At 36.4% G+C, this 16,777-nt stretch overlaps 1 protein-coding gene across 4 annotated transcripts in view; it reads left to right on the top strand.

Annotated features, from left to right (window-relative positions):
* The window catches only part of NFATC1 (nuclear factor of activated T cells 1), a 142,131-nt gene that overhangs the window by 96,394 nt on the left and 28,960 nt on the right, over positions 1-16,777 (top strand). For 2 of the 4 annotated variants that reach the window (XM_063299018.1, XM_063299017.1), the window contains exon 9: positions 15,434-16,105. In XM_063299018.1, the coding sequence (XP_063155088.1) occupies positions 15,434-16,105 (672 nt within the window). The remainder of the gene's footprint in view (positions 1-15,433; positions 16,106-16,777) is intronic. The other 2 variants (XM_063299019.1, XM_063299020.1) reach the window with 1 other exon arrangement.

The following is a 16,777-nucleotide window of genomic DNA, read 5'->3' as shown; positions in this document are numbered from 1 at the left end:
TTTTACACATGCAAGAAATATATAAAATGCATATGCATAAAATCTTATTTGGATGTTCTGCATTAATGGATACTCTGTTTCCCCACTATTCCAGTAAAGAGTTTATTATATAACAGCAAATTAAATAAAATAGCGTACTGACCAACAGGACAGAACAAAACTGCTGCGCTGAAAGTTACTGTTGCAAGTGAGAAGACGGAACAAAGAACATTGTTGCCTAACTACAAGTAGAGCAATTTAGCGCCTTTATCCTGCCTCCTATACCTGCCTGTAATCATACTCATGTGAGGTTTTCTTCTGCTAAATGGAAGTTTTGTGACTGGCCACATCCACCACGGGAGCCATTTTGCAAGAATATTGCCATAACAAAAGTCCAATCGGCCCAAAACAGATCAAGAAACTTGTCCTATATATATGTAGATTTTAACAGACAAAACTATAGACCATATGAACTGTGTCAGTGCATAATTTCACGAAGTCAATTGAAGAGTTAGTGGGGAGGGGCTGAGAAGATTTTTGGGAGGGCCTCCTTCCATTGTTATATTGTTTTGTTCCTTCCCTTTTTTTAAACCACCAATTTGTGACACTGGCAGCAGAGGTGACTGTGTTCTTATATGCTATTTGATGCCCTTTTTCCCTTCCTCTCACCCAATATGGCAGAAGCAGAGCAGGAAGCACAAGGCCATGGTAAGAGATGTTAGTTGTGCATGAAATGATGAGGAGTGGGCTGATCTAGTGAATTAGGAGATAATTACCATTATTATCCTGCAGTCTTTCTCTTCCATTCTTTATTTCTCTATTTTCCCATCTAAAATTAACAATTGCCACAGAAAGAGCATGTTTATTTTATTTTCTATTTATTATCGGCTGTTTGTATTGTATTTTATGGGTTTTATGGTTTTAAGTGTTAATTTTATTGTAAACTGCCCAGAGTCCCCCTTTTGGGGGGAGATGGGCGGTGATAGAAATCCAAAAAATTTGAAAAAGAAACAAATAAACAAATATTGTTATAATGGGGTGATTCTGTTCCTCTGCATTGCCGGTATGTGCCCGCTAACCCATTTCCCTTATTGAGGAATAATGTCCTCAATAATAAAATGCTTCTCCAACTTCCTTTTAAATTACCATGGCCCATGTTTTTAAAAGGACATCTTGCTTTTCAAACAAACAAATATTCCCTACAGAACTTCAGTAGGGAAGAATAGAGTTTGTGGCAACATCTCAAAGCAAAACCTAAAAGGCCTTTCGTGTCTAAAATTACATGCAGTTTATAATTTCATCTAATTCCATTTCTAATCCTACTAACCAAAATAATCTATCTTTTCATTCCCCAGTGATGTGGATGCTAACTAAGATAATATATCATAGAGTAAACCCATATTTTGAGAATCCAAAGAGTGCAACCCTTAAACCTTACTCCCCCTACCCATCAATCCTTAAGAGAATGGTCTTCCCACAGAAGTTACTGGACCTGCTTCAGAGGAAATGGCTTGGTGGTTATAGACACAACATAATCAAGGGAAAGGGAATGTGAAAATAGCAATCATCATCATAACTGTAGTGGCCTGCTGACAGTAGGGGGATACTGAGATGGTTGAACTGCACCCAGATATCTTTTGGTATGTGAATATGACTGTGATATTTGATTGTAAATTGTAAAAGTGAAATGAAAAAGTGGGTGTGGACTTGAGTTGATTTAGGCACTATATTTTTGATGATTGATTAGAATCATGTGGGAAGGTAGTGTAGGACTTTGATGAATACAGTAGAGTGGATTTTCTAGTGTCTGTCCTAGACAAGTAATGGTTGAATTCCTATTTCTCCCTTTTTTTCAACAATGGTAGAAGAATATAATAACAGCTTTACTTCAAAGTATTGTTCTATGGAAAAAATCTACAGTATAATGTTTGTGACACCAAGAACTTATTTTGAAATGATAGTGAGCTTTTTAAAATGTGTTTCTCCACTCAACACCTCTCTTTTCTTCTAGATGCTTATGCTAGCTGGAAAGGAAAGGAAGGAGGAACAGTAAGAGTTTTCTCTTTGCCATTTGCCCATATATATCCTTTCCACTGATCTATGCCTAGTCTCCCAAATATGGCCCCCTCCAAGTGTGCTGGGCTTCTGTGTCACAGAATTCCTTGTTAGGATGGTTGTTGGCTGCAGTGGGTAGGAATTTTGAGAGTTGTATGCCACACTTCTAGAGGGCACCAGTTTGGGGAAAGCTGATCTATACTTAGAAAGCCTCATTCTCTTGGGCTCTCTCTTGGTCCCTTCACCATGGTGGTAACAGTACAGTGCGTGTGGTAGAGGCCTGTCCCTTACCATTACTCTGCTGATATTAATTCAATAGGGCAAAGAGCAGATTCAGTCCCACATTTATAGGCCTGGGTGAAATGCTGAAGAGTAGAGCTAGAGAGTTGTTTTCTCTAGACTGGCTGGAAGAACAAGCAAACAGTATCCCTTCTTAATGCTTGCTTTTGGTGCCTCTCATTTTGATAGAAATTACTACTATAATAATGAGTAATTTTAGATCATTCACTTTTAGAATTTCAGTAATGTGAAGCTAGGTTGGTTTCTAATTTTTAAAATGTCTTTTGCAACCAACATCTGTTTTAAAACTCTTATTTAAGGCCAAGTAAAACCACTCATTCTGCTTTAAAACCTGTGCCAGGGACATGATTGATAGTTAGAACAGTGCCAAATATATTATTTCAGATAACAATACTTTCTTTTTCAGTTGTTTGTAATCTTGTCTGTCAGTATCCATTCTGGTTAAAGAATAAGAGCCTTATTCTTCCATTTGATATTCTGGTCTTATGCCAGTGTTATACTATTCACTTATTTGCTACCAGACCACCTCAATGATGGTTTAAAAAAATCATGATGTGACGCAAAAGCAATTGACCCAAGATCCAGCAAGTTTTACAATACTTTTCTACTAAAAAACAAAGTTACTATTACTACAGTTAAAACCTCAAGGATCTCTTAAAGATTAGGCAAAATGGTAAGTTTATCAACTAAGCAAGAAGCTGCCCATCTGAAAGTTTTAACTGAGATACAGTCCACATTACTTGAGTCTAGGCAACCTCAGCCAGTGGTATATTTTCATGCAAAGTGTAATGTGTGAATGGCAGTAAATGGACACAACTAGAAGCAATTCCCATGTTATAGTATATGTGTGTGTATAGCAGGTTTTCTCACCTGCTTTGTTCTTAACAGTATTTACTTTTTTCCATATATTCCCATTTAATCATAATGTTGCAATCTATTTGAATGGTAGCAAGAAATATTATTTATATATTTAGAATGACAGATTTTGTTCATTGTTTTTGATATAATACTATTCCCAAAGGCTCAGTTGCCTCTACTGTAGGTTCAGTGGCTGAATCAAAGAGATGGTAACACCTGAAGGTCATTCTGTAAGATCAAAATTGAGCTGGATTTCAACTATTGAGTCCACCTGTTCTGCATAATAATACATTATTTCAGAAGACCTGGAGAATTAAAAACAGCAAATAGTTATTTCTACTCTGTGGCCTGATGCAGCCTGTTAACGTTGGCTTCAGTTCAAAAGTACTGGAAGACTTTTTAGATTTAGCATTTTATTTATTTATTTTCTATGCTGCCTTTATTATTTTTATAAATAACTCAAGGCGGAGAACATACCTAATACTCCTTCTTTCTCCTATTTTTCCCACAACAACAACCCTGTGAGTTGGGCTGAGAGAGAGTGACTGGCCCAAGGTCACCCTGCCAGCTTTCGTGCCTAAGGCAGGACTAGAACTCTCAGACTCCTGGTTTCTAGCCCGTTGCCTTAACCACTAGACCAAACTGGCTCAGATAATCTAATTTCCCACTGAGATTTCCACCTTTAAACAATATAAATTGATATGCAACCATAAATTTGAACTTTAGCTAATAATATCCCTTTCCGAAAGCTTAAATATTCATATCATTCAGCATGTCATCCTTTGTGAAACTGAAATTTCAACTACATTCAGCATGAGTGGCATGCAGAACTAATAGTAGATCTCATTTACAAAGCTGAACCTGACCTTTCAATTTTTAGATGTAACTTTCTGATTACTTCTTTGATGCATTGCAAAAGGAAAGTCATGGTGATTCTGAGCATGCTTCTGAAAATAGTGATCAGAAGTCAATTTTGTCAGCATTGGGCTCGACTTCCTGTTTTGTAACTATAATTATCTCTTGACTGTTTGCAGTGATAGTTTTTTAGTGATGACATTTAAGAGTCTTTTTCGCATCCTGCCTCCACCCACTGTATTTCATTTTCTAAACCAGCATATTTTGCTAGTCTAAAGTAGGGCAGCCTTTCCAACTGATACTTCCAGATGCATTGGATTGTACTACCCATAGTTCCCAGCTAGGTGGACTGGGAATTACAAAGGGCTGTAGACTAAACATATCTGGAACTTTTGGGGTGGGTAAGCTGAATTAGAGAAAAATAATGATCCAAGATGCAGTATGCTATGCTCCTTTATTGTAATACCCATCTCCATTTTTACCATTAACTCCTGACATATTTTAGCTTTAAATGTTCATGCAAAGTTGAGCAAATTCTTTTAAATTGCTGGATCAGCAGAATTTGCTATCAGGTGGCAAGAGGATAATCTTACAAAAGTTGCAAAGGGCACAAGAGTGTGTGAGGCAATTGGATACCTAACATAGATTATTTTACAAGGTAACAGCTATTAACAGGGAGACAAACTGGAGTTAAAAATGAGCAGAGAAACCAACTAACACTAAAAGTTGTTGGATAGGTAGATTACCATGCAGCAGGATAATATGTTTCACCCAGTCTGATTCATAAGGTAACATACTTTATAAGTATACAATATGAAGTAAGTACAGTCCATCTTTTCAGTGAAACAGTGGCTTCATTTATGCACTATTGACAGTGGTTTGTTGAACATCTCACAAATGGCTGAATTCACAAGTGATGCTAAGCCAGAAAACCATGGTTTATAAAATGCAGTTCACATAAAGTAAGCCAAAACCAGACACATGACATTATATTTGAACTCTGACACTTTGCATATTAGGAACATATAGAAGAGTGACAAAATCATGGTATAACACTGTAAACTAGTGGAATAAAACAATTTTTACTATCTACCTAATCAAATGTGGAAAGAATCATAACTGCTTTATACAGAAATCTCAGTCAAAATACTGCCACCAAAAATGTAATATTGCAGATGTCTAGCCTTCATGGATGGTGGTTATATGTATGGATTTTTATAAATTTATATGTATCTAAATATGTATAATTCAGAAAAAAATTAAATCCTTGTGTTCAGTGTGGCTACTACTCAGTAAGTATTCAAAGAATTGCTGGTTCAAGACTTTGGCCAGTCATGAGCTGGTCAACTGATCTCCAAGATTATTTTAATAAATAATAATAAAATAATAAAGTAACATTACTAACTGGGATTGGCATGGATTTCATAGTGAAGTGATCTTCTGATTGCTTGCCCCAAACTTGAACTCAAGTTTGCCATGCTAGAAACATACTTGAGAGTATGTATGATTATTAACTGTGATCACATCACATAGCGAAGAACATTTCAGCAGATTCAATACTAACTAGTTAATGGTAATTTATGAGTTTTGTTTTGAAAAGGGGAATATGCAACTGTACTGAAATTAATTTAGTTTTAAATAGTTTAATGCAAACACATTGGGTATTGGCTTGTAAGTATTGGTGTTAATCAAATGTTTAGAAAATGTTGTAGCACTATTCGCTATCAAGTGCTGTTGATGAAACTAGACCATACTATTCATGAGTTAAAAGTAACAGAAACTTTTTGGCAAATCCTTCTATAAAGTACAGTGAGGAGAATAAGGTGGCTTTTTAGACAAGATATAAATGTTGGTCAGCAGATGAATTTTATTCTGGATATATTTTCAGGTTTAGTCAGTAGATTATTACTATATATTACTAAGTCAGCATATTTGCAAATCATTAAATAATTCAAGAAAATTATTTTTTAAAAAAGGTATTACTGAGAGCAGTCATTTTCCTTTTTTATAAAATAGACTTAAAATTAGAGAATCATACATCTGAATTTAAAGGTAATATAGGAAATATTTTTAATATTCTTTGATCCTTCTGTGATATTTTATAATGTGATTGAATGTCTATCCTGTCTTTGAGAACTCAAGACTGCATATATGAGAATCTCCTGTAATATATCCCCACAATAGCTGAGGTGGGGTAATAAGGCTGAGAGAGAGTAATTGATCCGGTATCCAGTGAGTTGAGTAATCAACTGGAACTTGAACCTTGGTCTTTCCAGTCTAAATCCAACACCTTAATCAAATAATAAAGCTTTAACATGTTAAGTGTGTTCTGTACAGTATATGTATATGTTTACTCAGTGGAACATGACAGCAGTATTGAAGTGTTAATATTGAATTTTTCAGTCAGTGATATGAATTAAAGGATTCTGTATCCTGTGTGACAATTACAGATAGTGCATCCTGAACTGTTACACTTGCTTTAGATGAAGGTTATTAAGTATTGTCCAGGTACTCAAGCTCATGTGGTATTAATAAATTTTTCTGTGTTTACAGTGTTCGAAAATCAGATGGTATCCCTAGTGCCATGATCAACAAATCAGAGTCTGTGATTACCTGAACAGAAATGATTTGCAATTGACTGTTCCATTTTTTTTTTCTTAAATGAAAATTGCAGCTGTATGGCTCCTAAAATGTGTCTGTAGTCTGTTCATGTATTGTCTACATATGGAATATGACATTTCTGGCATGTAAATTATGCAAGGATTTTTATTTGATGTAATAAGTCCTGCCAATTGTAGTACTTTGGAAGGTAGCAGGCTTTAAGCACAGGCTGGATAACATTTATAATGTAAGATAGTTTAAGTACTACTGTCACTGGTAATCTGCACAGATGTAAAGGTTGGCAGAATGTTATGCAAAAGGTTTACAGATTGCTTTCAATCAGATTTGGCTAAAATGATTCACTTTTGCTGATTGCCAGGTGGCACTTAAGTGATATGAAGAGAAGATGATGTTGTTTGTTGACTGACTCCTCTTTTTAAAAACGAATGTTTTCTGTTGGCGTGTTGGTTGTGTGATAAATTTTGCAGTAAGTGATACGTGCAACAGATGTTCTGGGCTAAAGGTGTTTTTGTTGGTTATTTTTCTATAGTACTCTTTGTTGTAGATCCATTGGATTCTGAGAACCAAACTGTAGGTAACATTTTTCTCTGTTTGATTGGGATGGTTGGATTTCCAGTTTAAGTAAGTCTGAGCATAAGTAGATTTGTTGTAAATCTCAGTGATTATTTTGTTGTTCTCAATGGTCTAGGAAAGGGTGGTGTAGACTTTGAGTGATGCTGCTCAATGTGCATTTGATTCTAGGAAGAATGGAATTGATTCATGGTTCTAAGCTTTCCTTGCCATAATGATATTATCAAGGTGCCACCATAAATAGGCTTTCAAAGAGAGTCCTTTTCAAACTTTCCCATGAATAGAGTTTATATACAAAGGAGCTGTTTAAATGCCATTTTTATACCATGGAACTGTAGATGGCAGCCTCACTGGAGGTAAAGGTATTGTAAAGATTTGGACATTCCAGTATTAAGGTATCCTTTTAAAGTTCAAATCTCCATTAAGCAGCATGTTGCTCTAAAATTCCTATACCTAATCTAGGTATTCTCCAGCCATGTAGATTTTAACTCCCCAAAATTCTCAAGCAGCGTAGTCAATATTGAGAATTCTGGAAGTTGAAGTCCACGTATCTTGAGGATACCACGATTGGGAAAAGCTGATATAAAGAAATGCAAAGTGTAAGATACTACTACAGTTAAATTAAAATGCTTGATTCTCAGTATAACATTACTGGTATCTTTGAAAAGTGATTACCTTTTTTATAATATTATCACAGGTTTTTTAAAGTCAATATATAAATATATTTTCTTAATAATTACAATGCTACATGAGATAAAGTGGCTCCTGGTTAGTGATTTTGCTGCTCTTGTTGGCATCTTTGGTTTTTTTTTGGTAAAATGTAAAATTTTCCAGGAGTGATATGAATTAACAAAAAAAAAAACTGGCTGTCATTTTGTTACTGGTAGGAAATGCATGATTTATATTGACATTATTCTGAATACTGCACAGTTTGGATTAACGACTGAACTTACGTAGTTCAACTGGAGAAATAGTTAAGTATTTTCATCAGTTCAAGATTCTAGTTGCTTGGTTAAACAGTCTTTCTAATGGATTTCTATTACTGTCTATAACAGAGTTCAATTTATAGATGGTTTCATATCAGGGATCAAATGACCAGTGACCACTTTCCACTGTCTAAACTGGCCTGAGACAAAGAAGGTGACATTTCTCAGCTGACAGTGATCTTGCTATAGTTAATCATAAGCTGAGATGGTCTAAACTTGTAGAAAACAATCTGGTGCTTTTTCCTCATTCTCTTGGAGGTTTGGCTAAATAAGAGACTTGCATATGAGCATTGAAGCATTTGAAGCATAATTTTTCTTGATGGCAATCTGGCAAATTCAGAGAGATATTTTGGTGGCCCACTCTAAAGTAAGCTCTCCATATTATCCAGGAGGTAAAAGGTAAAGAGTAGTTTAACACAAGATAGAAGCCTACATGTAAAGTAAACAACTTCATCGCTTTTACAAAAATTATAAATGTTAATGAGAAGACTCTCCCAGCCATTTATTATCAGACAAAGAGAGAATATAAAAATGCTTAAGGTTTATTAAGAGGCAAGAGGCAAAGGCCATCTGTAAAAGGCTGCTGGTGCTTCTAGTAATGAAGACAGATAAACCTAGTGGAGAATGATCTCCAGGACTTTGGAGAGGCATTCTGAACATCCCACATGTAAAATTTCTGCTGGAACTTGGAAAAACCTTTTTCAGCAATTTACAATGACAACCATTCCTTGGAGACTACTGTGCATCTTGCTACAGATTATGACTTCCTGTCTCCATAAAGGAAAATAGAGATCTCAGAAAAGAAAAAAGCCTCTGGGCCAGCGCTTCTATACCCAGAGCCAATTAAAATCAACTCAAAATGGTGGGCTCCAGTCCTTACCAGGCATTTCACTTCTATCAGTAATACAAGAGAAATTCCAGAGCAATGGAAGAAAATCAAGCATAGTATCTGTATTTTAAAAAGGATCTTAATGGGACCCCTCAAATTATTGTTCTATAAGTTTTCCATCAGTAGATGTGATTGCTCTGTACTGGATTGCTTTAATGGTCTTGCAACATCTTGCTGAGAAATCTTGAAAATACAATCTTTTCGTGACTTTATTGATCTAAGATCAACTTTTGATTCTATTCAGGAGCATCCTGTGAGAGAAACTGAGATCCTCAATGGACATAAGGCTGCTTTTTTATATATAGAATAATTATATTCCAAGTTCTCTTTACAGATTATACATTGCCTCAACAGCACTTTAACTAATTTAATGCTGTCATCTTATAGAGTGAGACAAGGGCATGTCTTGGCTCCAACTTTGTTTAATTTTTATATGAGTGGTTGAGCAGCTTCACTGGAATCTGAAGACTTCCGTGCCCCTAAACGTGCTGACATGCCTGTGCCTCTCTTATTATATGCCGGTGATTCTGTTCCGCTCTCCCAGATGCAATTAGGATTGCTATGACTGCTAAAAGCCTTATTGCAGTACTGTAATAGAAGTAAGCTATTATATACATGGATAGTGGGTCAGAAACACACTGAGCAGTTATACCAATATAAATATTTAGGTATCCATTTCCAGTATAATTTCAATTGGTACACAAGGTCATCAACACTGTCACTAGCCAGAAACACATTAAGTGCTCTCCTGCAATTTCCCTGTTCCAAAGGAGGTCAGTTTGTTCCCCATGGCATTTCAGGATTTTCATTCAAAGATTTTATCCGGACTTCTTTATGGGGCTTCCATGTGGGTACAGGATATTACGAATAGGCTAGAAAGAATACTGTCTATTTTTCTAAGAGCTATTATGGGGGCTCCTAAGTGTGTATTTGTTTTGTGTTGAGAAGCTGACTCTTTTCCAGGAGGACCTAGAGTGTGAACTCTTCTGCAGGACCCTCCTATCTTTCATTCTTACTGCAAGATCCTTTCCCTAAATCTTGGCTGTCAACTGTAATCAAAAAGAGGTTATGGGCAGTAGGACTCTGTCCATTTGAATTACTTAGTCTGGAAGGGAAAGAAGCAAAAGAGACTCTTCTCCAATGCCTTTACAATATTGAGCATCAGAATTCATTATCTCAGGTTCAGAGGAACTCTTTTCCCTTTCACGTTAGTATATATTTTCTTTTGAATCACAAAGGGCAAATTACTGGTCTACACTTCACATTTCCTAAATTTGGAATTTCTTTCACAAAGGCCTCTTTTAATATACTTCCCTCATCCATTCAAGAGAAAAGATTTTCAAAGCACGAATTGCTTAATGGTACAGGTAGTCCTCATTTAATGTCCACTCATTCTGCAACCATTCGAAGTTACAATGGTGCTGAGTGAGGGGTACTTACAACAGGTCCCCGTAGTTGCAGCCATCACAGCGTTCCCACAGTCAAGTGATCACAATTCAGGTATTTGGCAACTGGCACATAATACAAAGTCACAGTGTCCTGAAATCATGTGATCGCCATTTGTGACCTTCACTGCTGGCTTTTGACAAAAAGTCAGTGGGGAAGCCAGCAGGAGGTCACAAATGGTGATCACATGACCACAGGACTCTGTGACCACACAGGATTCACCTAACAACAGCAACATCACACCTTATGACTGCGTCACTTAGTAACAGAGTTCCCAGTCCCAATTACCATCAGTAAGCAAGGACTACTTGTATCTGACCTTGTGACTCTGGTGCCTTGGAAAGTGGGGCATATATCTTTCTACGCTATATCCTTTATCGGGTTATAAGGAAAGAATGTACAGAGCTACTGCTGAGGTTCCCAGAAAGACATGATTTACTTTATGTTACTGATAGTCTTGCAGATATGAACCCAAATATAGCTAAAACAGTCGAAAAGTTTTTTTATACAAGTAGTCCTTGCTTGGTGACCACAATTGGGACAAGCAATTCCATTGCTAAGCGCTGCAGTTGCTAGGCAAAAAAATCACATGACTGCACTGGGCTTACAACCTCACTTCCCATTCAGTCATTAAGTGAAACATCACGTGACCATGACTTACGATTTTACTTCCACCTTCTCTGTTTAACTCTGCTTGTTGCAAGCCAGTTGCAAAGCACACAAATGGTGGTAACCTGACTGTGGGACAATGTGATGGTCATAATATGCCCCAGTTGCGAAGCGCCCAAATGGGACGCTGCAACAGCTATAAATGTGAGGATTGGTCACAAAGCTGTTTTGTTTTAACATTGACATAACTTCAGAAGGTTGCTAAATGAGGCAGTCGGTAAGGACTACCTGTACTATTATTAAGACATTCACTGTGTTAAGCTAATTTCATCCATTTTATGAGTGAGACGCCCACTGTAGAGTTTACTGTATTTCATGATTGTCCAAAGGCCATAATAAAAAATGGTTTGTCACATTGTTTGGCGGTACTCCAGGGAGTGCATTTATCATATGGAAACTTACATGAATGTATTTTAATCTTATTTAGTGTTGTTATTTAAGTTTAGCATTAGCTTAGCATTCTTGTATTGTGTATTTCACATTTCATTATATTCCTGAAACACATACATGTAATTCTATGATTTTTCTTTGATTATCATTTTCTGTATCACTGTCTGTATCAGGCAAGTGAAATACTGAATTGTCTTGGGTCTCAGATAAGGAAGGTTTCATTTGTTAAAATTACAGGAGCCTGTCCATACTCATCACAAAGCAGAACCTGACCTATCCCTTGTCTCTCCATTCTCTTCTTTATATGATGTCTGATTTTTATTGTTCATTCTCTTCTGATTCCATTCCATTCCAAGTCATCCTACTGCTTTTCAAGTCAAGAAAAGTTTAATTTCCTTGGAACAATTAAGGAGGTTGTGTTTGGGATACAGTGGGAAGAACTGGACAAAATAATATGCTGTAACGTTTAGGGCAGGGTTTCTCAACCTTGGCAACTTGAAGATGTGTAGACTTCAACTCCCAGAATTCCCTAGCCAGCAAGCCCACACATCTTCAAGTTGCCAAGGTTGAGAAGCACTGGTTTAGCATGATACATATTTCTCATGCTTGGAAATCTTCCTTAAAAGAATATAAAATGTTCCATTTATCCCTTGCATTGTTACATGAATAATGTCTTACAATAAAAATGAATCAGTTCTAAGACCTATTAACAATCTAATGCACGTTTTGGCTTCATTAATTGCTCATAAGCAGATAAGCTGTTCCAGGGCTTCCCTCTCAAAGAACCTCTTTTTCCATGCCTCTACAATGTCCTGTCTCTTTAGTAATTTTTGAACAGCTAAACATTTTAACGGCAACTGAGAAGCTCTGCATAACTAAATTATTTAGGAAGAAATAGTAATTGTAAAAGCTCAGAATAAATTACTTCAAAAGATAATGATGCTTTATAAAGATTCTAATAGAAGATAATCGAGACAAGATATATTATTCTAGTATCAATTTTAGGCATGGGAATACAAGATCAGAGCCAATAAAGTCACATTATTAATTGCAATGACTGTTACAGGAAAACAGAAATCTAATGTGGCACCTTACATTTGCCCAAATTCTAAGAGAAGTTCTTATTTCCTCTAGCACGGTCATCTAATGAGAATGCCTATTGCCTGTGAAAACTCTTGCTGCAATAATCTAACTAGGCTTTAACAGGATATAAAATGTTTGGTTGTCTTTCACCTGCAACCAATTTAATTTAGATGGGTAATGTACATTGTAGTACTTCCTAAAATATATATCTTATTTTTTACTCATCCTAATATCCATGAACCAAAACAGAACCAATATATTATAGAACAATGAAACTCTGGATTTCTAACATATCAGAATGATAGGAAACTTATATTTAAAAGAAATCTCAGACTTGTTCTCCTTCAGTGAAAATGTTTAATTTCTTTATTAAGATTCGATGAACTCATCTTTTACTAGTTCACAACTTTTCATTTCAAACAATATAATTGGAATTTGTCTCCCCATATCCAAGTGTACATAGAAGCTCATTGTCTTTATCCAACTGGTCTTGGTATGGTGTCATCATATGGGGTCCTCTCAGTAAGAATAAAGATTTATAGTTGATGTTGCTCCAAACATATGGTTCCAGTATTAAATTGGCTGATATTGTGATACATGTGTTAGCCTAAAACCATCATAGTATTGTGTATTAAATCTGAGCCTAATTGATTTGGTATGCTAAATATTATGATTAATTCCTAGAATTAGAACAGTATATTAAAATCTAGCAGTATTTAGTATAATATAAAGATCATGAAAGGTCTGGAGCAAATCTTGTCTCCCCTTACCAATAGACTTGTCATTTTTATACCAAGAGAACTTTGGAACAAAAAATCCATTAATAGATTTTCTTAGTAAAGAAGTTGGTAGATAGCATCATTATTCACCATTTTTACTGAGATTATGCTTCTAAGAAAACTTTGTTCAGACATTTCAGCAATTCTTTTAGTAGGTTAAAGGAGTATTCCCAAATGTGAAGCATTCCAGTATGTTGAACTTAACTTTCTATCATCGTAGTTAGTGAGGTGAATGACCATACTAGCTGAGGATGATAGGAATCATTGTTATATCCAGAAAACAACTTGTTGGCTAAGACTAAATTTGAATTAGTAATTTTATGAAGCTATGCAGGAAGGATCATTTTTTGTACAGGGATGGAATAAAATAGAGCAGTACCATTTTAAATAAATACATAGCTATACCTGTAGTAAGCACATATTAAAGGGCTCGTTTGGGGCAGTGGTTAAGGGACTTCCTGTGTCAGGTACCAACCAGAAAGAAGCAATTGCTACTACAACCTTCCCTAATCTAGCTGTTAGAAGAACTGTCCAGTCTTTGCTTCAAAATTAACCATAGAAGTTACTACCAGTAACTCAGTTACTATCTGGCTAACAGTCTGAGCAGTCACACAGGTTACCTGGAAACCAAGTTCTTGGCATCTCCCTAAAGCTGAAAATGATTTTTTTTCCCCAAGCACAGTTCTCACACTGATTCTTCAGCAAGATGTATTGAAAGGGATAGGGTTATAGGAATTTTGGTGATTGAACTGTTTCCCATCTAAAACTGATACATCCTCAATGTTCATTAGGACAGAGCTGTGTTCATTTTATTTTTAATGGTCTTTCTATGAATCAGCAGACTGGTTCATGTATAATAATCATCCTGTCATCCTCAGCCAGCATGGCCATTCACCTTTCCATTGATGACGGAGGATCTTGCTGGTGGTTGTTTACATAACGATCTCCTAAATGTTTTATCAGTCAGGGAAGCCATTGTCACATTTGGCCACAGCGTTTTTCACTAAGATCAAATGTGTTACGTTGGTTTCAATTAAAATGTATTACTTATTTTTAAATATGCATGATTTGTGCATTCACACCAAATTTTATGCAAATTGACTCTTTCTTAGTGATTTTTTTCTTCTTTAGTGGTAACTGACAACTCTCACCCCAAAACTTAACTTGTATCTTACTCACAAAGCATCTGTGAAAATGCCATTTAAATCACATTTCTGTTTATAAATTGTTTGTGAAGAAAATAATAAGTGTTTTTGTGAACTGATACAACATTGGCTAAAATTTAGCTTAGTCCCAACGCAGTATTACTTCTGAATTAAATAAATGTAACTTAGATACTTACCTTCCTGAAATATCTCTGTGCTGTCGTATGGATTATAAAAATTATATATAGACACTAATTTTACTTTATTTTTTAAAAGGCAGTTCAATTTTTGCTTCTAGGAAGAAAGGCTTTATAATGAAATGTATACTTTTTCTTAAGCTTGCCATTCCCTCTGAAGTTTTGTTTTTGTGAACTCTGAAAGCCCCTTCACTGATTCGCTGTGCTTGAATTTACCCGTTGTGCAGACATCTATCAAATGGGCCATCAGTAGCAGTCGACAAGCAGTAGTACATCCAAGTTTTTAAAAATTCCTTTGATTGCTACAGATCCATAGAGCCCTTGGGTCCAGGGCTTCTACTGCAGCACAACTATTTGCAAATAGATTTTTATAGCACATTAGAGCTGGAGGAGAGTCCAAAAAAAATAGCCTTTTTCAGTATTAGAACCAGCTGTGGCTTTCTTGCTTGGATGAGTCATTCGTATTTGGAGGTGGGGGGAGAACTAGCAAAGGACACACAGAGTCTTATTCAAGACTTTGTTTGTTTTTGCAAAGGGTATCCTAGCCACAAGCCAACTTGATCATACTAACTCTATGTTTATTCAGAGCACTTTCTTTTTCTTTCAACAGTTCCAATTATAAAAGCAGAACCCACTGATGATTATGAGTCTGCTCAAACCTGTGGACCAAGGAGCCATGGATTAAGCCCTCTCTCCAAACCATATTACAGCCAGCAGATCATGATGCCTCCTGATCCTGGCTCGTGCCTTGTAGCTGGCTTCACCTCCTGTCAGCAGAGAAACACTGTGATGTCATCGTCTCCCAGCTCTAGTCCTAAGCTGCATGATCTTTCCTCTCCTGCTTACAAGTGCATCACCAACCCAGGCCATAATCATCTAGGACTTCAGCAGACGGTTGGAGGTGTCCCCACCATACAGGAAGTGCCAAGGTCTATTGTTGTGCACCCAAGCTCTCCTGATCAGTCATCTCACATCATGCTGCAGCCGCAGGTGAGTCAACATCTGAGCAGTACCTGTTCCCTTGGTTATCAACAAACACTCTATCCCAACAGTCCCTCCTCTCCAGTTCCATCTGTAACCCAAGAGTCAACCTATTTGCAGTCCTGCAGTCCAACTCACTCAACTGTAATGGGCCAACAGCAGCTGCCGAATGTTCAAAGAAATGAAACTCCAGCAAATCAGCCACTGTCGTTGACCGAGTTGCATGAGGACAATAATCATAATTTGGCCCCTATACCTGTAACGATCAAGCAAGAATTGGACCAGTTATACCTGGACGATGGTAAGTCTGCAGATGTAGAGGTTTGTGTTCAGCCATTTTGTGTTGAGCCATTGAATTATTGTAACCTCCTGAAGCATTCAAGAAGGGGGAAACTGAGAACTAACAGCCTTGTGGAATGGCAACAGAAGTCTGCTTGGATGACATATGTATAGGAAAGATTTATTTACTGTTGTCAACATTAATGAAAGTCCATAACCTAAACATTAAGTGCTATTAGTCATTGTTAAAATATCTGCATGTCCAAGAACTACAGTATAATAACATTAACCATTATTGGTCTTGGCTTATATCATTGCCAATGGCTAGCAGAATGACATTGAAAGCTATCCATCATAGAGCAGCTTGAAATACATAAGCCTACTAGTTAGAATTAAATGACAAAAAACCTGCTCTATTTTATCTAAGAATACCTATGTAAAAAAAAAACCCATACACATTATTTTCCTTCTCTAGCATCTGAAATTAAAGCTTCTTCCACTGCCACATGAAAAAACCTTTGTTTTGTATTATAAATCACAACTAACTTTGTACATACATCTACATACTTCATACATGTATATTCTGCATGCACCATTGCATTGCTAAAATGCTACACTGAGTTTGTCCGGCTCCCAAAGATTGGATCATTTAAAACAATAAAAGATGAAATCTGGAATTTTATTGCATTACTTC

The sequence above is a fragment of the Candoia aspera genome, chromosome 3 (assembly GCF_035149785.1).
Source record: "Candoia aspera isolate rCanAsp1 chromosome 3, rCanAsp1.hap2, whole genome shotgun sequence".
Taxonomy (NCBI): Eukaryota; Metazoa; Chordata; class Lepidosauria; order Squamata; family Boidae; genus Candoia; species Candoia aspera.
Note: the sequence above shows the minus strand (reverse complement) of the source record. Positions and strands in the feature narration are given on the sequence as shown.